General features: G+C 46.3%; 1 protein-coding gene across 1 annotated transcript in view; it reads left to right on the forward strand.

Annotated features, from left to right (window-relative positions):
* Positions 1-24,066, forward strand: part of LOC119383912 (uncharacterized) — a 56,068-nt gene that overhangs the window by 28,524 nt on the left and 3,478 nt on the right. The window contains exons 5-6 of the mRNA XM_037652185.2: positions 838-1,145; positions 13,742-14,176. Coding sequence (XP_037508113.1) covers positions 838-1,145; positions 13,742-14,174 — 741 coding nt within the window. The 3' untranslated portion in view covers positions 14,175-14,176. The remainder of the gene's footprint in view (positions 1-837; positions 1,146-13,741; positions 14,177-24,066) is intronic.

Consider the following 24,066-nt stretch of genomic DNA (forward strand, 5'->3'; position numbering starts at 1 on the left):
GCACATTTTTATCGCTACGAGCGGGACAATGTTTAGTTCGACTCCCGAATGACGATTTATCAAGAACGAAACGGCACGAAGTACACATTCCGCTGAACGAATAAACATTTCTCCCACCGTCGACATGTTGGCGATACCGATGGCACTTGTGGCTTTGCAGAAGGCAGCAGCTACTTTGGCGAGAAATGTGAAAAAAGGCGTAGCCTCTGAGATGTGCATTTTAAAACCGAAAACACTAAAAATAAGTCACGAGGTTGCGGATCTCGAAGGCCATGCTTTGCGGGCCCGCAATACCATCGTGCGCGAACAGACAAGGAAGGGGAATGCAAACATACAAGGCTGCCAAGTCACTTCGAATTCTCATTTTGGTGCCCTTGGCAATCAGCCTCTTTGAAAACGCTAGCCCATGTGTTAAACCAATGCGGACCGGCTGCGTCAAATACCGGTGAACTGACAAGCGCTGCGCAACCGAACTAGAGCAACGCACATTTCGCCCTGCGCGCGAAGAGGGATTGGAACTTATAAGAACGCGGGCCGAAAAATGATCTAGAGTTGTTAGGAAAAATGCACTTTCTGGGCTTCGGCGCGGGGCAGCGTTCGATATAGCGGATGTTTCGCTAGTGCGGGAGTTCAATATACGTGCCACCAGCCCCATACTTTTGCATGGGAAATTCAAGGGGATTTCTCAACTGTTCGATATAGCCAATAATTCGATATATCCGAGTTCGATATATCCGGGATCGACTGTAATACCAAGCATTGCTGTTGCCTGACAAAGGTGTTAAACTTACCTGTTAGTGTGCATGTGCCCATGCTTGCCGTGATCCTTCATTTCAGGGAACACACTCAATAGTTCTCATGGGGGTCGTCGACAGCAGTTGCAAGTATGTGCTCGTCGACGTGGGTGCCGAGGGCCGCCTGGGCGAAGGAGGCACGCTCAAAGACTGCAAGTTTGGCAAGGCCCTTGTCAATGGAGACCTTGACATACCTCCACCTGGCCCTCTCCCAGGGACTACAAGAACCGTGCCTTACGTCTTCATCGGAGATGAATCGTTTCAGCTAAGGAAAGATGTCATGCGCCCATTTCCAGCAAGGCAGCGTGAGGACGAGCGAAGGGTCTTCAACTACAGGCTGAACCGAGCGAAGTATGCAATTTGCTTGTTTATTTTGTGGGGGTGCTACCATACACAGGCGCTACCTTAAGGGGATACTGAACAAAAATTGGAAAAACTGACGAAAACATTGAAATTCTACTTGGAAGACGCAACTGTTCTGATTAAGAGTTTATTTCACATATTTATTTTTGAACAGTTGGCTGTATTTTTGGTGGATTGTCGGTACGCGACTGCTGCATGCCATTGCGAGCCGTGACATCGCATTCACCGTGCCGCATGCGGGGTGCACGTGTTCCTGTCCTCATCTTTCCTTTCTCCACCTCTCCTTTACATCTCACTTTCCTCCTTCCACAAAGGCGCTGAGGCGTGCCCCACCATTTAGGGGCTTTACCCTGCCCGGAAGCATTGTTTACTGCCGGTGCCGTTTGTAGTGGTCCTAGGAACCGTAGTGAGAGCTGAGCGGGTTGAGAGATGTGGGCGACATCTGGCATTGTTGGCATGCCAGTTTCCGGTGCAGTTGACCGAACGTCAACTTCTCTAGTTCACAGCGTGGCTGCTAGATGCAGCAGTTTGCGAAAAACACATTAAATTCATTATTTTCCTCTAGTTTCTGCTTGAAATGAAGGCTGTGTCTACCAAATTCAGCACACAGTCTTTCAATTTGACTGTAAACCTTGGCTGTAACAATTTTGTTCAGTATTCCTTTAAGCACGACCTCCATAATTCAGAGTGCCTCACATGCTCACAGTAGAGGGTATTACACTAGTGAAAAGAATGTGTATTTACCAGGAGAACTTCAGAAGTGCAAATAAAGTAAATATGGTGACAACGTACGAAAATGGGCATTAGTATGCCTTCTTAAAATGAAATGGGCTGCTTTCGCAACAAAATGAACAAATGAAACAAGACAGGTTCAGGGCAGGATAGTGGCTTGAAGTGATGAAAAGCGTTGAACAGGGAATGTCCATCCAGCAACATTCTCTGTTCAGTGGTTTGTTGTATATACACTCAAACCTCGATATAACGAACACAGGATATAACGAATTATCGGTTGTAACGAAGTAAATGAGGAATAGTCTTGTCATAGCTACAGTGTTACAAATAAATGTTTATAACGAATTTTCGGATATAACGCAGTTATTTTCTTGGCAGATGTGACTGTTATAATGAGGTTTGAGGTACAACCTATGAAATTTTGAAATCAATATAAAGCAGGGAATAAATGTGGGTGGAACCTCATGAAAGAAAAAAAGTACTAATAGTCGAGCCCACATATAACGGCCCCACTTAAAACGAACTTTCGCTTAAAACGAACGATGCCCGCGTGACCATGGAAATATACATTATCTCTATGGCGCAAAATCGTACTTCCAACGAACGTCTCTGAGCCCTGCCGATCAGTTACAGCGAACGGAGTCGGCACTCCGGCGACTTCCCGGACACCACTTTCGACCACCGATAAGCCATCGGCGAGGTGCCCATAGATTCGTATTGTTAAATGCCGACCCTGCCTCCACTGCTGTCTAGTTGTAGCTCTCCCCTACTGTTGTTTTGTTATGCACCCCTCCGTCCTTTGTCCCGCATCCCGACTGACTTCGACAATTCGCTATTCGTTCCGGGTGCATGCTGACTGAGCATGAACGGGCCCTAAATTTTTCTGACAAGTGCACAGCCGGCGCAGGCTACTCTCCCAAGCAAGCTACCCGAACTACCCTCCCTTGCAGCTCCTTCGCCAGTTTCCACTAAAGCCCCTATAAGTACCGCCATCTGCTCTCCCCTCCGCCGTCTCCTCTCTTGCGCGTCTTTCGAGTGCGACAGCGGCGCCCCCTCGAACGCGCCATGTGGACGTGTGAAGCTTTCAGGCCGGTTGCGCGCTGGCGTTGCCACTTTAGCCACAGCCTTTCTAGTCCAGCCGTGGCCGCGTGCCATGTCTCGGATATGGCTGTGTGTAATGATTCTCTTTATTGCTGCGTTCATTTTCTCAGTTGGTGTGGGTGTGCGCACCATCTAATTCCCTTATAGCGCGTCAGAAGAGCTGCTGCAAGCCATGTACAATTTGTAGCAAATTGCACATCGTTTACGGTTCTTTTCGGAGCGTAGCGTTTCCCTGTGTATCTGGCGCGGATATCGGTAACTGGGTTTACTTAAAAAAGGTTAACATAAAATTCTGTAAACACGAAGCGCTATTTATTGCATCGGTAAGAAATATTTACATGGCAGCTGTGATGTCAAGCCACGCCGTTTGGGAAGGAATAGTTCCCGTGCGTATAAACTATTTCTATCATATATAACTGCAGCAATGCCTGTAATTCCCATGAAGGTGCTCAATCAAAACTTCATGACATTTCACATATGTTACTTCTCCTCGGCCTGCCCGCCGTGGTGATGTAGCGATTTTGGCGCTCGCCTGCTGATCCGAAGGTCACGTGTTCGGTTCCGGCCGCGGCGGTCGCAATTCGATAGAGGTGAAATGCTAGAGGCCCCGCGTACTGTTCGATGTCAGTGCACGTTAAAGAACACCAGATGGTCAAAATTTCTGGAGCCCTACACTACGATGTGCCTCGTAATCATATCGTGGTTTTGGCTCGTAAAACCACATGTATCATTATTATCTCCTTTGCCTGCCCAATGACGTGTGCTCGCAGTACACTGTTCTGGGACATTTGGCCTGTGCGGAGCAGCTTGCACCCATCGTTGTATGCATGACGCTTGTATGTTAACTGACAATAAATGAAGTTATTAAACCAATAAATGAAGACTTAAAACCAGTATGCTAAAACCAACGAAATTAACCCACTCATTCTATTGAAGTGTCGAATTTTAAGCGGACATCTTCAGCGGCTGCAGCTAGATTAAAGATCCCACTCAACGAGCATACCTTTCCGAAACATGTTTTTATTGCCATACTTTTATGCAATGTGAGATATATTGCAAAAGTACAGCACAGGTGATGTATGCCATTTGTAGGTTTGATCTACTGCGTGTCAAACAGGCATCTGCTGTGACTACTGCAGCATTTTGAAACTTATGCGCTAAATGTGTGACGCGATAATTCATGATGACACGCCAACCGATGAGCCGCGGCCCGCTGAACTAAAGCCCCGCTCATGTTCCGAATTTGCAGAAAGTTCTGACTGTCACCCAGAAGTCGGTCGCCAAATTAGACAATATGATGGAGGAGCAGCACGTAAATTCATGGCTTTCGATAAATTCTGCGCGCTAGGTTTTTTTTTTTTTTTTTTTTTTGCTATCGCACTTTCATTCCGACGCTCGCTCTGTCTTCGCCCTTCCATCCGCACATCACAGTGAAAGGTTAGTAGAATGTGTGGAACACAACCTAGTGTTGCAGTGCACGACACTCGTTCTTTCAGAGTTAATAATATGTGAGGTTTTACTTGCCAAAACCACGATATGATTATGAGGCACGCCGTGGTTGAGGGCTCTGGAAATTTCGACCATCTGGTCTTCAAGGCAGTCACTTGCTCGAGCAAGTGACTGTCTTGGTGCATGACAAATTACACAAAATTTCGCGTGACATTAAGTAAGTAATATACCACATATGTCACACGGCAAAGCAAGACGCCTGTCAAGAGTTAAAACGCACGAGTACATACCTGACAAAGCCGCGCCGATCTCAGCTCGAAGTTTGCTCGACCTATTCTCTGGAGCCAGACTTTGCGACGACCTGCATTCTCTTTTCCGCGAGGAATGGCAGAAAACTTTCCCTTAGGTGTCACGGTTATGGCAGCCAAACGCACAGCAACCCGGCATCGCGACAAAATGAGCGAGATGCACACGTGCACTTCCCACTTCGTGCACGTCACATGGGGCGTACACAGCACATGGCACGTTGGAGCGTTCAACATGGCGCCGAGAGGCGAAGGAAACAAAATACCAAGAAAGAGGGCGTGCGCTACCACGTGACCGCAGCCGCTCTATCAGAGGCATGGGGAGGAGGAAGCGGCGTAGATCAAGAGAAAGCTGTACTTTTCCGAAGGTATAGGGGCTTTAGATTCCACCGCTCCGCCACGCTGCTGCATCCAGCTTTTTTGGCTAGAAACGAGCCCAGAGAAGTTACACGCGTGCTTACTTGTCTTATCACACGTGCGCATCTTGCTCACTGTTGGTGTTCGCGAGCGTGCGGTCAGAATGGCGGACGGTGGCACGAAGCGAAAAGCGCTGGACATTGCTACCAAGCGAGCCATTTTAACAGAGCTCTCTCAAGGTGTGAAAAACTGCGAGTTGGTTAAAAAGTACGGCATGTGCAAGTCAACTATATTGACGATCCTGAAAAACAAGGACAAGATCATCAGTGCCGATGCCAACTCGACTGACAGAAAGCGTCTGCGGTAGGCCACCTACGCGGACGTGGAGGATGTGCTACTGAAATGGTTCGTCGACACATGAGCTCGGAACATTCCGATAAGCGGTCCTATCATGCTGGCTAAAGCGAAAGACTTCGCAATCCTGTTTGGACTTTCCCGACTTCTGCCCTGGAAATGGCTGGCTACATCGGTTCAAGGTGCACCGTGGCATTGTTTTCAAATCAATAGTTGGTGAGGCGGCCTCGGCAAGCGACCAAGACGTTGCCTCGTCGCTTGAAACAAATCGAGACGCCATTTTAAGCTATGCGGAGCGAGACGTCTATAACGCAGACGAAACTGCGTTATTCTATCAGATGCTGCCAGAAAAAACTCGCGCCATGAAAGGCGACATGTGCGCTGCCGGCAAACACAGTAAAGTGCGCGTCACAGCACTTTTGTGCACTAGTATGGATGGCAGCGACCGGCGCGTGCCCTTCGTAATCGGGAAGTCGAAGAAGTCGCGTTGCTTCCGGGGCACTGTGCCTGTGCGTTACAGGCATAATGCGAAGGCGTGGATGACGCGCAATTTATTCATAGAGTGGCTGAGTGAATTTGACCGCGACATGAACAAGCAAGGCAGGCGCGTGCTGCTTGTGGTCGACAACTGCTCCGCGCACCACGTACAAGCCTCTCTGACAGCAGTGACCCTGCTTTTCCTGCCGCCCGACACAACGTTTAAAGTGCAACCGCTTGACTTGGACATCATTCGCGCGTTTAAGAGTTATTATAGGCGTCGCGTTGTGGAGCGCTTGCTCATAGCTGTTGACCGCCCGGCAGCCAAATTGCTGCTTCGGGTGACTTTGAACTCAGCTTTGGAGATGCTGAAGGCTTCATGGACGGAGGTGATGGCTACATGCCTGCAAAACTGTTTCCGCAAGGCCGGCTTCGTTGACATCGGACCCGATGCCAAGCCTGGTGCTCCCGAAGAGGACTGATCCGGCGGCGATTTGTGGCAGCGCTTCGTCGACTCCGACATGGGAGAGCGGGACATCTGCTGGGAGGACTTCATTACGGCCGATGATGATGCCAACACTGCGGAACCGTGCATGGATGAGGGCATAGTGAATGAAGCACGCAACAAGAGCGATTCGGAGGAATCGGATGATGATGAAACTTTGGAGCCAGCGCCCACAAGCGTGCCTGTAGCAATTGGCTTCATAGATAGCCTCAGGCAGCTGCCAATGGCCTCGGCGAAGAACACGCTGCCGCCTTAAATAAACTCGAGACTGTACTTATCACATCTGCGCTGTCGAAACAGACGTGCATCACGAACTTTTTTGCCAAAAAAACAATAATAAATTTTAGGCTTTCACTTACAACTTTTTTAAAGCTGTGTTTCATTTACTACGAACTTCGGGATATAACGAACGGATGCCGTGTCACGCTCAGGTTCGTTATAAGCGGGCTCGACTCTATAAGTGCTTCATAACTACCGGAAAAGTAAAAGCAAAAAAATATGAGGTGCACTGAGATGACCATTACTGCAGCTGTTTGTAGAAACATTCACAGGCAAAGCTAGAAATAAAAAGTGCGATTTTGCCAATCTTTTTTTGGAAACAAACAGGAAATTGGTGAAAAAGACTTACTATAGAGAAGGAAAAAGTGCACATGACTGGCGTGAGCTCCGTCACAGCAATACGTGATATGCTATCACCTCATACTGATGTTGGCAGCGCAAACTAATGGGACCGTTAGTTTGCGCTGCCAATATTCCAGTATGAACCTGTATCAACTAGCCCGCCTTTCAACCCTTCTGCAATGCTAATCACCATTTGCATGTACATCATAAGCATTTAATTATTGTATCGGTAATTGGCAATAATTGTGATGGCGAACCAACATGGCAGCGCCCATGCATACGTGATCGCCCGCTTCTGTCTGAATTTGCGCTTGCTACACGCCCAGTGTCCTGACAGCAATAAATAAACGGTAGAATCGGCTATCGCTTTGTGTCATCTTACGCTGAGGACAATGTATCAGGTACATTTTGCCTTTATTATAGAGATCTGCTGTTTGTTCAGCCACGCCTGCAAAGCCTTGTCCCCAAGAATTTGAGAATGAATCTTGGAAACAGCTGTGCAAAATAGACGGGAATACATTGCTGTCGAAATCTCAGGACGCAAATATAACGCAAGCGCATACGACGTTTTAGTGCTCACGATTGCAACTTCATAATGTCGAGGCGCAAGGAACCAGCTCCGACAGGTGCCACCACGTTTTTTTTTCTGGCGCTATCGCTGCTGCCCAACACTAACAGCATTGGTTGCTACCGTGTGCTCACTTTACACGCCCAACATGTATTGTTTTTTTTTCCGGCACTGTCATTGCTGCCTAACGCGAAGAGCGTTGGTTGCTGCATCCCCATAGTGTCTGCTATGGGGACGCCAAGCAGAAGACGCAGCGGTGATGAATACATCGTGAGGGCTGTTTGCTCTTCCTATTGGATAAGCAGCTCCCTAGCTTCCACAGTGCTGCAACCAGCTTGTGAGATGGACTACTATATACCCTATTCATAGAAAGCAGCCGCCTATGCTTTCAACCAGTTCTGTACTCCGGTCTGCAGCTTGCTGTCCGAGTCAAACTCCTGTCCTCCTAGCCAGTGTTTCATGTGAGCAAGGAAATGGTAATTAGAGGGAGCTAAGTCCCCTGTGACAGCTGGGGGACAGCGTGCATCGGACGTCCGTGGGAACATAGTTGGAATTAAAGGGACGCTAAAGGCAAATAACAATTTATGTCAGAGTGAAAGCTCAATGTGTGACAACGTCTAAAACGGCAATATTATCAACAGCAGTGCCCTACTCATCGAGAAATTAAGCTAAATGTTTCACACGATGAGCGCCAGGAGCGGCACATTTTGCAAATGATCCCGATGACGTGAGAGAGTTCGACTACAATTAATCACTCATAATCAAACTAGCTGCAATAAAAAAAGAACCTTCCGTGCATCAAGAGACATAATAAAGTGCTGCTTGTTTGTTTCTGTTTGATTCATAAAAAAAAGAACCTCTTTGGCGTTGCCATGGGGAACGGCGCGCGTGGTTCAAAGGTTCCGTTTTCACCGAACTGCGCTTCGCTTGGCACCCTGCTTCGCTCATGCGGTTGCGTCTCAATGGTAGTTTCGGTATCGCGTACTGCCACGTGTGTTTTGCGTGTTCGTGAAAGTCGCTGTGACAGAAAGTTCGACAAAATGCCGCATGCGTGTGATGTTGCCGGATGCCCGAATGGCGCACGCCGCCAGTGCACGCCGCCACACAGTAAAGGCGGGCAACGTTGGGCACAGCAGCGGTGACATGAGAAACACCGCTTTGAGGTGGGTGATTTGAAGTGCGCTAACGCGATGCGAAGCACTAAAACGTGATTTTATTTCAAAATAAGCACTTCCTTGGCACAAAAGTAGCACTACGAGGTTTCGGGACCTTTATTTCAACAATCAACGTCGACTTAATATTTGCCTTTAGTGTCCCTTTAAGCGGTGTTCATCAGACATGCATTGTTCCAAGTGGCTTATAAGGCTTCATAATAGAACGTTCGCCCTCGCTGCACGCGATTGGTCGAGGGTCCTGCGTACGTAATACGACCAGGACATATACATAACTTGCAAGTGACGTCAGTTCCTGTCTTCCGTCCGCCACCACCAAGCACATACGTCTCAGTGACCGCGCTGTGTTTACGTTCGTGCGCGGATCGTTCGGCGTAGTGCGCGTGTATTGATCCGTTTGCCTTGTGCTTATGACGAACGAGAATAGTTCAGGACGTTATGCAGCCTGCAGTGTTGTCAGTGCTGTTGCACGTAATGGTTGGAACAACTTCGCACGAGTCACCTACAGCGGCATTCTTCGCCGCCTGCATTTTGCGGCGCTCAAACTGCACAAGTGTTGTTGCTGATTGCTGCATAAAACCATGGCCCAATAACATGTTTAGCGCCCAGTTGGGGTTTGTTTCACTGAATAGCTAAGAGGGCCTCCCGAAAACCAAGGTGCGATCGCTGTGTTCAATTCGGTGCTTCACATTTCGACAAAAATTGATCTCGCGCATAACTCCGTTGCGATACACTCAGCGAAAAGATGAGGAGATTCGGAAGCATAACTTGCCTGTTATAAAGTGACGCCTTCTCAGACAGCTCTTTCGTGTGGTCGCAGGGGTGTGTGATCACGTTTGGCAAACAGTACGACCCCACGTCTGGTCATTTTTTTTATTATTCATTTACACTTCTCGTGCAGCAGCCAAATATCGCACAAATCGCCGTTGCGATGTGCAGTGTTGACGGGAAATGCAAAAGCCGCACAGCTTGAGTCTGTGTTGTCTGCTGGCATGTGCTCGGTAATGGCGGCTCATGCCGCGAAATCATATCCCAGAATTCCGCGGTGTGACGTAGTTGCAAGTTATGTATACGCGAGCCTCGACCAATTGAGCGTGACAAGAGCGAACGTTCTATTATAGCACGCAAACAAGATCGCGCCCATAATGAACCCCTTGGTACCTGCCAGGTTTAATGCTTCTGTAGCATGAACTTGTTAACCTGTCTGGCTGTTCTTGCAATGTAGTATGCTGCAACTAAGATATCAAGCAAAAAAGGAAGTGACGGATAGTATGGGGTACAGCAGTCTGTATTTATTTTAAAAACTGCAAATGACTTTAAAAAACGAGCAAGCTTTCTTCACATGAAATTTTATACGGTCGATTCCACGAAAGATCAAAAAAGGATGTATATTTGATGTTTCCGATTTTCCTGATAATTTTATATGTTGTGCACATATGACTGCACAGCACCAAATCGCAGTTAGTTTTCAAATAAAAATTTTTTTCATCACAGGAAAATTCGACAAGTGTCGCCGGTTGACGACGACCATTTTACGAAGAGTGCGTTTTCGTAAATTCGCAATCATGCTGGCAGCTACTGAAGCTATATATTACAAATATCTTTCTTTTTGGCGGAAGTAGAAGTAAAGAGGAAATAGCTCTTATGATTTCATGGAATTCTGAGCAAATTATGTATTTTTAAAAATTCACGAAAAACGCTGCGTTTTTGAAAATCAGTCAAATTTAGGACGCTATGGCTACTTCTGTGAACATCTTAGCTTTTTCATATTTGCAGTATGAATAGGCCTTTATGTGAATAATGAACCTCTGCATTTGTATTTCTCTAATAATTTTCAAAGTAGTAAATTTTCATGCTCGAAACACCAAAAAGAGAAAAGTGCTCCTCGATTCAAAAATCTATAATAAAAAAAACCCAATCTCAATTTTGTTTAAAGTCCCCCAAAATGTTCTCAAAGGACTGCAGAATGATATTACGAAAAAACATGTTGCATCATTTTTATTAGAACAAAAGCAGAAAATGTCAAACATTGTGTTTCCAGAGCGTGGTGGCTACTGCGTGAAGGACATCTCTAGTAACAAGAAAATACAGTAACACGTCTTTTTTCCTCTCTGTGCTTCGCTAAACAACAGTAATGATCTATTGTTGGAAAGTGGGAACTGTTTTGTAAAGAAAAAAAGATCGTTCCAATTAAATGCATTTGCGACACGACTTATATTCCTCGTCGACGGGCAGCACGGACATTTTCATTCCTCTGGATAATTGTTTTTAGTAAATGCGCTTATATAAAAGCAACGAAGCTAAACGCGAAATTTGTGTAGGTGAGTCTATCATGCATTGTAAGAATGTGAGAAATCGCAAATGGCGACAGTGGTGAACGGCGAGTACCGCAGTGCAACCTAAGCACAGCAGCCACACATTGTTTGCCAGGCTTTGTCGCTCTGCACGAGAAAATGCTGGGGTGTCGATTGCGTTGGTTACACGATACATTTTTCACCGCTCATCGCTCTCCCGCCCCGTCTCTGGATCCGCACCGTGCGAATCGTGTGGCGGATCGAGTGGCCCGCGCTACAAGCACTCGTGTAAACGGTGTAGCATGCGTTAGGCGGACAGGTGCAAAGGGCGCCGCGATAGACGCCCGCCTGAGCAGACGACAGCAACGAGCACGGCTGTGCCAGTCAGCCAAACACCACCTGAGATAAAAGTTAAGCATCCAAATTGTGCTTCACTTTGGTGCAAACACTGTCCTACGCTCTGAAGGTTTCTATGGGTAGGCGTTATAGCCATGACCAAGTTTTTTGTACGGACTACCTCAAGGTGCACAAAAAGAAAATTCCGCTGCAGCGGAATTTTCGTTGTGTAGAAGATAACAGATCGAGTCTCTTTTGCGGAGGGTTATGAAGTAGGATGCGCGCTCAATTCAAGAGGGAGACCAGATCTGCCAGCACTGCTTCAAGAGATACAAGGACATGCAAAGCAAAGCAGATGCAATGCAAACAAAACGTGTTTTGTACGTGGTCAGAACTGCTGCCACCAATCTTCATGTAATCGATTCTTTTTAAACTCTGCATTGATCACATAAGGTTCGACAACGTACACATTTGGGCCAACAAAAACCACACCTCTTGGCGACCGCTCTCCAGAAATTCATTTCGATTCCTGGAGAGACCTTGCCTTTTATACTAATCTCTCAATTCTGGCACAGCACATCATCATCAGAGACGCATGGGGGGAATGCGTTCTTTAGCATGCAAGATGTGAATTATATTCAACTGAAATAGATTAAAGAAAAGGAGGCTACAACTGAAAGTGCCTACTGTGGACTGAGGGATGTCTAACACTGGCGTGAAGTCGCAAACCACGCAAATGCATTTATATGGAACGATCTTTTTCTTTACAAAACAGTTCCCATTTTCCGACAACAGATCATTACTGTTGTTTAGCGAAGCTCAGAGAAGAAAAAAGACGTGTTACTGTATTTTCTTGTTACTAGAGATGTCCTTTACGCAGTAGCCACCACGCTCTGGAAACACAATGTTTGACATTTTTTGCTTTTGTTCTAATAAAAATGATGCAACATGTTTTTTCATATTATCATTCTGCAGTCCTTTGAGAACATTTTGGGCGACTTTGAACAAAATTGAGATTGGGTTTTTTTTATTATAGATTTTTGAATCGAGGAGCACTTTTGTCTTTTTGGTGTTTCGAGCATTAAAATTTATTACTTCGAAAATTATTAGAGAAATACAAATGCAGGAGTTTATTATTCACATAAAGGCCTGTTCATACTGCAAATATGAACAAGCTAAGCTGTTCACAGAAGTAGCCATGGCGTCCCAAATTTGACTGATTTTCAAAAACGCAGCGTTTTTCGTGAATTTTTAAAAATACATAATTTGCTCAGAATTCCATCAAATGATAAGAGCTATTTCCTCTTTACTTCTACTTCCGCTAAAAAGAAAGATATTTGTAATATATAGCTTCAGTAGCTGCCAGCATGCTTCCGAATTTACGAAAACGCAATCTTCGTAAAGTGGTCGTCGTCAACCGGTGACACTTGTCGAATTTTCCTGTGTTGAAAAAATTTTTTATTTGAAAACGAACTGCGATTTCGTGCTGTGCAGACATATGTGCAGAACATACAAAATTATCAGGAAAATCGGAAACATCAAATATACACCGTTTTTTTATCTTTCGTGGAATCGACCATACACGATGACGATCACAGCAGTCTCAAAAATTACTTGTTAATTATCGCAGTGAACTGACGTCACAGCTCTTTTACTTTGAATCTGGGAAGCTACCTTTTGTAACATCTACATTTAGAGTGAGAGAAACAACGCCGGGAATGTTTTTCGCAAACCTCGATGAATGCTCTAGTCCGGCGGCATTATCAAGGCAATAATGTGATGTCCCCATCTGATATGTCCCTTGCACCAAACATGCAGTGCAAAAAAATGTTAAGAATCACAAAGATGATGTCCCGTGGATGTCCCACTGTTGTCCAAATCATGACGTCCATATGAAGTCTAGTGTAGATATCCTTAGCATGTTTGAGACAGAAAACAAAATGGATGTTAAGAACAACCGAAACGCAATGGCCCTAGGTCATCCTGGGGATAACCAGCTCTGTACGTGGACGTCCGGCTATAATTCGGATGTCCACTAGATTTCCGTTGCCCATTGGGTTTGTGACTTCTATCTTGTATGACTGTTTTTCTGTGACCCATGTGTAGTGAATATCTCGTGGGTGCGTGTATGAAAGTAAGCTATTAATTTTCAAGTGTTCACGGTACTGCTCATAGCCTATTTTCAAACTGGATAAACTTCACAGTCGGTGAGGGGTGGAAGCTTAGCTATCATAGGTAATTTAACTAACGCTGGTTTGCCCAGAATAATCTGAAAACATGAAGCTTACTGTGTGTACTCCTTCACCTTTACAGACGGTGTGCCGAAAATGCTTTCAACCTCACAGTATTTCGGTGGCAGATCCTTCTTCGGAAAATTAATTTGCCCCCCGCAGATGTGGACTATATTGTCAAAGTTGCGTGTGTCTTGCACAACTTCGTAATGGACCTCGAACCACTGTCGAAGGACTATCCAGACCAAGAGGATGATTTTGGCAATGTGAAGGAAGGACCTTGGCGTCCAATCATGAGAAATATTATTCTATGGGACAAAGAGAAGCACTTTTTCCCCCTTGAAGCAACCCTTTCGAGGAACCACACGTCTGAGGCAGCGCACACAAGGAACCTCATCACAGCCTACTTTTGCGGCAAAGAGGGCGAAGTCCCATGGCAGTGGAGCCAGTCAGGTGTTTCAAAAGAAGGTGCTCTGAAACGCCTACGTGAAGAGCCTTGCTACCAACTACTATGACGGTAAGTGTTTCTCAATATACAGTGAAGCTGCATAGATTGACCACTAGTTTACTTCATCGTTGATGTTAGTTGGGGCTTTGCTACAGGGAAGGAGTGAAAAATATTGTTTAGTGCAAAGCATATCCATGCCATCTGCTAACTGTATCACAAACTCGTTCCACCTGGCCAGCTTGCTCGTGACGCTAGGTAAACTTTTCTGGCCACTATATCAACTACAGTAGGCTCTCGTTAAACGGAACGTGAAGGGACCAGGGAAATGTTTTCCGTTTAATAGGAGTACAGTTCACTGAGAGATGTACAAGAGCACAGAATACAGTCAGCTGCCAATTTTTTGGACGCCCGGTTTTCCAGATATGCTAGAAAATTCGGACGCTTTTGCGGCACCGTCACCAGCCTCATAGACGTCAATGTATAAGAATGTCCGAAATTGCGGACGCTGTAACTCTTCCACGTCTGATTTTTTGGACTTTCTGCCCAACTGGTGGGTCCAGAAGGCATTAATTGAAGCCCCGCCTCTGCCGCGTCTATCATCTTGTAGGCTCGAACCAGCGCTTTCACAAGTCTATCCATTTGTGACAGTAGTAGTGTCCGAAAGTCAGCTTTGCCGCAATGCCGAAGCGTTATAGGGTGATGCAGACCACAAATTCCAAGGGGCCGCTATTTTGGCGTCGTGCGGCGATGTCTTTACGGATAAGCAGCGAAAATGCACGGAGGCATGATGGTGGCAGGTGGCAAACGCGCCAATACGGCTTAATCACTGACAACCCTTACGATAAGGATCTTCAGTTACCTGCTTAGTAGTGCGTGTGGGCTAGCGGAGTTGCATGCGTACTGCATGCATTTAATAGGCAAGGACCCAAACGCGCCGCGCCGCCATTCATGCTGCCTCTTTGTGTGAGACCGTTAAGTGCGCCGCATAGACGCGTTGCCTTCATGAACGAAACTCGCTCACCATTGCCGCGCCTGTGTGCATTCAGGAACGGAGTGGGCATCACGAACCCTTTCATGACAAATGCATGCGTACGGTACAGCAACAGTACAGTGACGGCGTCTGCTTAGTTGGTGATGTGCTGCACACAACTATAAACGATTGGCTTTACACGGCAGCACATGCTGCATATTGGCGGAGGTTTGGTGATGTGTGTGCGCATCGTTTACGTGCGCACACGCATCGGGGAAAGCCGTACAAGTCGTCCGCTCTTCCGCCACAGTCTGTGTTCCGCGTCATCATTTCTGAATGCTCCATGTGAGACAGCCGTAATCTATTCCGCGCTTTGCTGGTATCAGCGGCGCTCATCACGAGAAAAATTTGCAAGTGGCGGTTGGCATGTATATTTAAGCGGGGTTCGTGGCAGGCACCGAATGTATTCGCGAGAGCCTGGGTGTGCACCAAAATGCCTGATAAGTGTACTGGGAGGCATTAAAGCTATTTTGGACATGGATGTGGCGATCTGACCGCTTGAGTGGAATAAAAAAGCATGGATTCGTTTTTTTGCGCCACTTTGCGGGCCCTAGAGAGTCCAAAAAATCTGGCGTTGACTGTACAAGTACGAAACCAGCCATATTAGAGGCAGTTTTTCCATTTAAGCAGCAGTTCCATTTAAAAGATTTCCATTTACTGGGAGTCTACTGTATACCACGAGGCACAGACGAACCGGTGATGCGTTATCACCAGGGTGTCAGAACGAAATGTTTCTCATTTCGGTTTTCGTGTTGTGACACCGAGGAAGGTTCTGTTTCGTTTCTGTTCTGGAACAAAAATAAAATGTTCTGTAAGGGCTTTTATTTGTATGCAAAAATTTGAAGTTAATGTAACAGTAACGATTTATTTAACGTAGTATTTAATAACATAGTACTTATTTTCCTCATAAATGAATTATGAATTCTCTAAGCAGGCCGAGTGCTTTGACTCAAGGGAGCGAGCATGATCTCAGAAGCAGCATGACATCAAGCGTAGTCTCTGGATATGTGAAACCGCTGTTCTGATAAACCAACTTCAGCTCCGAGAATGCCCTCTCCACGCTGTCCTGTGTGACTGGCACACCAAGGTCCACTTGCAATAATAGAAACAGCTCTGGTTGCCACTCCTTTTATTTTTTTTTTGCAAAATTTCAACACATCTTTACTTTGGAATCCCTGCCTGAGATATGCGCTAATGCTGTCTCCTGAGATATGCATTAATGCTCACGTAACATGACCTCGGTTGTTCTGGATGGCCAACTTTTCCCTTAAACGGAAAACCAAAATATTCTTTTTACTCCGGAACAAAATAATAGATTATGTTTTGGTTGTGGTTTCGTTCCGGTCAAAAATATTTTCTTTTTTCATTTTTTGGTTTTCGTTTCGTTCAGACATGCTGGTTGTCACGGAGGAACAGAGCTACAGTTCTCCAAGCCATCAACCAGAGGCGTAGGTTTCCCATTTTCCCAGTGCTCCCATCCCTGCTCCATAAGTGATGGCTCTGTCATCAACTGTCACTCTGAATGTCACTTTGGTGAACGTTTAGCAGTGTAGTCGAACCTGGTTATCTCGAACTGGCAAAAAAGTACGAGGCTATTGGTTCGATATAGGGCATAATTTGATACACAGTCAAATCCCGTCTCAACAAAATTGACAGGAGGGATGAAAAAAATTTGTCATAGAATTTTGTTGCTGCAAAATTTCATATATAAAGTGCACAAGTGTCGGAACATCTGATAATTGTGACTTATCCTCTGGTCCCAGGAAGCATACACGTTATTTATTGGCATCGAACTCTCGCTATCTCAGGCATATCTGGCCACACACAGTGTTATTCAGACGACCCTTGGAGCTTCTGAATGTGGGGCGCTACGAATGCGTGTCGCAAAAGCTGCTGGCGGCCAAGTGAAAATGAAGTGCCGAAGTCTGCACTGCCTTATTCATTAGCAAACCACAGGAACACAGGAATGCTGCACGCCCTTTAATGACAAATAAATTTTTTAACACGAAAGTGTTTTATGCCGGGGTCCACCAAGACTTCAGTGACGCATTTCCGTCACGGAAATGACGTCGAAAAAATGTACACGATCAGATGGCAAAGAAAAAAAGGTACCGTCAACGGGCATCGCACTCACGACCGCTCGGTCCGCAACAACTGATGCCGGGCACACTATCCACTGCGCCACGGTCACAGACTCTGGAGGCTTTACAAACGCGCCTTTTATATCTACCACTCTCCCGGTTGGCTGGGTGGTGTTGACCTCTGGGAGTGGTAAGGTAAAGTAATTTGTCATTGCTGCGGCCTCCGCGACTAGCACCTGCAATGCGTTACGCGTCCGTCCCGTTCGGCGCGTTTTCAATAGAAGTTGAATTTTGTCAATGCCTTAACAGACCGCGAGGTGGCGATCTTAGCCTAAGCGTCGTAAAAGCGTCGGGCCTCGCTCATAGCATCACACTAATACAAACCAAAAATAGCTCTGCGACGCGCGCCTGCCTCACCTGGTTGTAACACCGCGTTCCACGCTCACGCGCTCGCCCCGAGAAAAATCGAGGCCAGGCTACCGAGGCGGCACGACGCGCTTTGCGTTTCCCTCTAGTCCGGCCGTGGTGTTCAATCACATTTTAACATGCCGCGGGATGGCGACCAAGTTCTGCGTCCAATATGCGATGCTCTTCTGGCTATCACACCTCGTTCTCTGATTACGCTTTCACCGTTAACTACTACAGCTACCACAAGGGTTTGTTTAATCATTTAACATGGACGTTAGTCGTCGGAATGGAGATGTCCTACCAATCATCAAAGTGGGTGCACACACGTTAAACTGTGCCAGACATCAATATACATTGTGCATACTCTCTTATATCAATGTACAGTAAGCATTCAGTTACTTCTGTAAGGGCACGTTTACTTTCGTATTATTCCGATTCCTATGACGGAGGGATCAATCATGTTTTTTTTTCATGAACAATACATTGGCAGCATACCTACGGAGCTGTGTGGTCTGTTTCATTGATCGCAACGATAGTGACCGTGGTTTCGTTCACAGCAGTTACAGTGAATAGTAGTTTTGATCTTGGCACCATGTACATGTGTCTTTAGAAATGCATTGTTGCTATCCATGATCACGTCTGCCGAGGTTTTTTTCTGTAGCGGTTGCGACAAGCAGCGTTGCTTTGGCTCGGGTGTAAGTTGGTAGCACACTCATTTTCACAGTTTGGTGCTCACCATTTATCATCGCGTCGACACGACTGCAATTTCTCTCGAACCGGTTGCCATACAGTAAAGTTTTGCTTGGACTCATGCGGTTTCACCGTGCTTGCCTTGAGAACAATATGGTCATCATCCACGATTGCAGGAATAGTATGACAAGCTGTAGTTTCATTTTGTCTCAGTGCAATGGGTGCAGTCGCAGGAACTTGGCGTAGTTCTTGAGTATCGCTTGCATATGAAACCTACCTGCTGCATCATGGGGGATAGACAATCTGTTACTGAGCATCTCAGTGAAAAATTGATCAGGACGTGCGCCTCAGATCAGGATAAGCAGTCGCACTGCTGTGGAAGTCATGAGCTAACAATTAATTGTCGAGTTACCGTTACGTTTTCATAGCAACCTCAGACACATGCTCCTTTCTTATGCGGTAGCACTCGTCAAAACTTCATTGAAGTGGAAGTAGGTACTCGGAAAAATAAACCTCTCTTGGTGTTTTGTATGGGTGGTTGACAGGGCATCAGGAATCTTTTTGTTGGGGTGGAAATTTTGTTGTAGTGGTATTTGTTGTACCGAATTCAACTAAATACGTAAAAAATTGGACGCCGTACTATCTACAAACCTTATTGTTGAAGAAATTGCCACACTTCTCTACCTTACTTTCGCATTAAATTGTTTATTGTCTTTTTCTTTGGTATTTCTGCTTGCTGCGTTACACACATTTCTTAATATTGTCCAAGGAGTTGCAACAGTCGAGGCACCAACCATCCACATTTCGGCAGAGTTGGTGAGTGCATTCATCAGCTCTAAGAAGGAAGATGAAAGATTCTCATCCTTTTACTTGTGTTCACACTCGCAATGTAGTGGACAAGTTCTTAACTAGCATTATCGTCTGCAGTCACAGTCGTCGACTGTTGATCTGTCAGCGGCTTAAAGTGTTGATAACCTGCTCAGAACTTTGTAAATCCTGCCTGCAAAGATTAACCCCCTGAGGTACACCAGAAAAACAGAGACTGGAAACGTGATACAATGATGCATTTTGTTTGCGTTGGCCTTACGAAGAGCAAAAAAGCAGTTAAAATGATAACTGTATTTATAAGAAAGAAGTTATAGGCTGGAACACAGACGTACCTATGTACCTTAAGGGAACCAACACGCTGAAGTAGTGGTCGATACTTCTTTGCCATATGGAAGTTTAGAAAACAATTTCTTGCACTGTGCAGACTGTGCAAAAACTTATCGCATGGTTTTCAGTCTTCGACTTCGCGCAATTTGCGCTTCCAGCAATCACCTTTGACCGTTGCAATATACTATAAGAAGCCACACTTTGTAGGCTGTGTCAAAGTTGGGCTGCTCTCTACTCGGCTGAAACTCGTCTGCAAAATACAGCTGCTCAAAGCGATGAAGAGGCATCACACTGGCAATAAAAGGCAAGACAAGGTTAGGCAGGTAACCAATACTTTCTGAGCGCTGGCAACACATGGTAACTCATAACTAAGTTGACTCCCAGAAGCGCCTTCGTTTCCTTGTTTGTTGGTACCTTTCCTGTTGCGTGTAACGTGTATTCAAGTTCATTACTGCCGACAAAATCTCAAGTGGTGTGAACACTCCCTTCATCTCCAGCGAATATGCATCACACTAGCCCCATACACGCATGATTTGTAAATCTTTTGGACTTGTAATTATTTACCCATGTCAATTCTTTGTAGCTTTCATGGCGGGTGAGTCAGAAGAGCTGGATGCAGTAGTTGACGGGAGAGAGGCAGCTCGCCTTATGCATTTTTGGGGGGAATTTGTAGGCCCCGGTTTGTTCGAGTGCTTAGTGTAAATATCTGCACCAGTGTTAGGCATGTGTACATCCGCAACTTCCAAATCGTCAACGTTGTAAGCTCAGGGCTACCGTACGGCCAGAGCCCTCAGAGAGAACATGGAGGCCAGCCAGTACCGACGCCTTTACTAGTCGGAAGCCACACCCAGACTGCCGGCTGACTGAGTATGACAAAGGCTTCAAGGTACAACAAGCAACAATTTATTTAAGACTACGGCTCATACAAAAAAGTCAGTCCAGGAACACGGGACAGGGAGGTGTAGTCCGTGAGCTGGGGCTGCAGCTATCCGACAGCGCGGGTGGCAGCTTCTCTCTTTCGCAGTAGCCAAGGGCCCTCTGGCCGTGGAAGCGCACAGGCTGCCCCTTTTAAACTGTGCAGGTGGGTCACCCCCACCGCCACTGCGCAGCACTATCTCTAGGGGGCCGGTGTGCATGGTATGCACAAGGTTTGTGGACCCTATCTTTCTGCTTCTGCTGCAGATTGCAACCAACCCAAATGATAAGGCATCCACTGAAATTGTCATCAGTTTCTCTGGATTGAACATCAACAGAAGTGGGCTTTTGTCTTCAGCGGTTCGAAGCTTTCGTGTTGCGCTGAAGTCCATGCTCACTGCAGTTATTCCGCTCCTGCGCCAAAGTGTGCTGAATTGAATTTACTGCGCCATCCTGATATTATCGGCGGAAATTGTGCCAAACTGCGCCAAAGTCTCCAATTCGGGGGCGGCTATCACCGGTAGTCGCACCGCCGGCACGTCAAGATATGTGCGGCTTGATCTCAGGGCCCCCAAAGTCACAACCACGGACCGAGAATTATTTTGCTGAATAAGTGCGCTCGCGCGTGCTTCCCGAGTAAGCCATGATGCAGTTTACGGTGCAGATGCAGCTTCTGTTGTGAAAGTCGGCTCGACGGCAAAACACGCTCTCTGCAGAGGCTCACGACATCGAGGCCAATCGGTAGTGTGAATGTGTGGCGGCAATTCATCGGTGGACGTCATCTGTTCTAGAAACAATGCTGGTAGCTCGTTTGAAGCGTCGCACGACATGTAATTAAAGCAATGTTCATTAATAACTACACGTGTGCCGCCAGAACGTCTGCCACTTCGTTTTCTGGATACCGTGGAATGAAATCTGGGAACGCTAGCGATGGATACTATGGAACAATGTCGAATTTTTCGTGCTTCGAGTTCATAGAAGAGCACGTGAACAGCGCAACACGTTCACACGTTTCCTTAAATATTCTTTATCTACGGATCTTCATCTAGAAGAAATTTTTCGTAATTCCTTCCACCAGCACATACGGGTTTGTAGTCGCTCTTGCAGTAAGTTCCCCCTAAAAGACCCTGCCTTTCGAGCTCGTGCGTGCTAGGATCCGGATTCGAATTTTTTGCTTGCTTTTTTTAAAATTGTTATCTCAATAATAAAAGCATGCCTCCTGGTCGGAGCAGCCGCAGTTAGGTTTTAATATGTGCAACGGGCCCGTCACTGACGGCCCTGTTGTCGGAAGGCCCACTGTGAAGCGACTATGCCATGTTACAAGTCCGCCCCTCGCTTTCGAGGGTCAATAGCTGACGGCGAAAAAAAAAAAAACAGTTTAGCTTAAAGGGGCGCTAAAGAGAAACAATGAATCGGTTTAGATCAATAAATTGTGCTCTAAGAACTCTAATGTCGTTAATTTCGCCATCATAGGTTTATTAATAAAGGAGAAAATCAAGTTGAAAGTTTCATTTTTAAATTTCGCGCCGAAATCTCCCCGCGTGACGTCACGTATTTCAAGGTGTATTTTTATAGTATTTTGGCGCCATTGGCTCAACAAAATTACCCCAAACTTGGTATGTTAAGTCTATGGCCCCCTCAAAGGACGATGTACTTCATTTTTATTGATTAGGCACTACGTAGTCCCTGGTAGGCGCCATCAAAACATGTGACGTCACGGCGGATGGTGCAGAAACTTCAAGGTAGGTGGCGTCGCCACCCACATTTCGTTTTTGCACGTTTTCTCGCTTACTAAAAGCATAGGGACTATGCTAAAAGTCTTCTCGCTGCAAGCATGGTGTTTTTGGTATCGTGAAAGATTACTTTGCCAATATGAGGAAAATCGTTTTGCTCTTTAGTGTCCCTTTAAGAGCGAATTGTAGCGTTGAGAGCAGAGCAATTTTACGAGCCGTCTCTTGATGCCTCGAGATAGCGCGCGCACCAGCGACTGCGCCCTCCGAGCGACGCAGCCTCCCCTCACCTGGCGTCCCTTCATGCTGCTTGCGAAAGATGGGCGGGTCGTTTCTGCCCTATTTGATAAGCAATCGACGGCAGGCCTCGCATGCGGGAGATGCTATCGCATGTGCCTTCCGGAGACAGCCGGCTCGTTTCATCTCCGCTTCAGCCGCGTTCGTCGGCAGCGCTCACGAGCTTTTATTGGCGGGTAGAACATACGATGGGTGGGGTGTTGTTATCAATTTGGACTTTATACGGAATATGACGGCAACGGTGACAGCAACACCAACAGCGACGGCAAAAACCCTTCAAGAGTGTCCATGTAATTGCTATCGGAATAAAAAAAAAATGAGCCATTCCACTGTGTGGGATGGATGATCAGCGAAGCTGTTTAGTGCATGGCACAGAGGTGACATAGTTGAGGACAGTTTGGTATGTAAGACTAGGTTGTTAACAGCTGGGCTGTTGACGTTCAATAAGCAATATTAATGCGAGAGCCGTAGATGTCTCATCAAACATGAAAATTGACCGTCGGCGGCGTCAACATGACTGATGCAAAAAATTATCACTTGATGACGTCGTATATTACCAAAACTTGTGAGGTCACCATGATGTCATACACCATGACGTCATCACGACATTGTCGCTCTGCACTGCCTCCGTGCTCGGTGCGCCAGTCATGGAGGCAGCGCAAAAACAGGTGAGGTGCTGAAAGTTCGCAATGGCTCCGATACTGCAGGCGGTGCAAAATCACGTTAGGTGCAGAAAGCTTTCAGAGGGGGGTAGGGGAGGATCAATGCATCAAGTTAGAAAAAAAAAGAAGATAACTTTCGCCTTCGAGGCATCTTAGGCGAATGCATAAGGGACCCTGTGAGCTTTTTTTTTCTTCTTTGCACTGCTCCCTAGAGGGCACCAGGGGGTTTTTGACATAAAAACGGAATGTCCTAGCCATATACAGCTTCGCTGTAACAGGAGGGCGAAGTTTGTTACATCACATAGTCTCCCATTGAACACACTTTTGGACACTTTCGCGGAAGCTCGATTTGAAGCGGATCTCCACCTTCCAGGCAACCTGGCGCATGCGCAAACGAAAGTCTGGAAGCACTGCGAAAATGCTCTTGCTACAGCACAGAGACGCCTCAGAAAGAGCGGAGGGACTGTCGGAGGCGGTTGGCCTTTTGAGGCTGTCTGTGATGTCATGTTGCGCCCACCTATGCAATCGATCAAGAAGAAAAAGAACCTGGCTTTCGCCTGGGAGTCGTGTTAGAGAAATGCATTAGGGACAGTGTGACTCTTCAGCATTGAGGCACTTTTGTACGTCACGGCGTTTCTCTGCCACGTCTGCTGATAACTGCATAGATGTATTTAGAGTGTCATTTCATAATGTACAATTGCTCAAAATAATTGCTGAAGAGGTTATTCCAGAACAGTCAACGGCATGGCGCCCTTATTTTTGCATTATCGAGTGAAATGTGGAGTGCTCCTGAGACGATTTCTACATGAGATATGCAATCAATCCAAATATTTCTAGCAATTCATAAGAGCCCCGTAATAATTATTCAGGTGCTTGAATGTAAATGCAACTTGCTTCTCCAATGTACTCCAGCATGTGGAATTAGCTGCTCCAGAGTTGCTCCCAGATGCAATATTACCTGCTCCAAAGTGCTCCAAAATGAAGATATTGC

Source organism: Rhipicephalus sanguineus, chromosome 2 (assembly GCF_013339695.2).
Source record: "Rhipicephalus sanguineus isolate Rsan-2018 chromosome 2, BIME_Rsan_1.4, whole genome shotgun sequence".
NCBI lineage: Eukaryota > Metazoa > Arthropoda > Arachnida > Ixodida > Ixodidae > Rhipicephalus > Rhipicephalus sanguineus.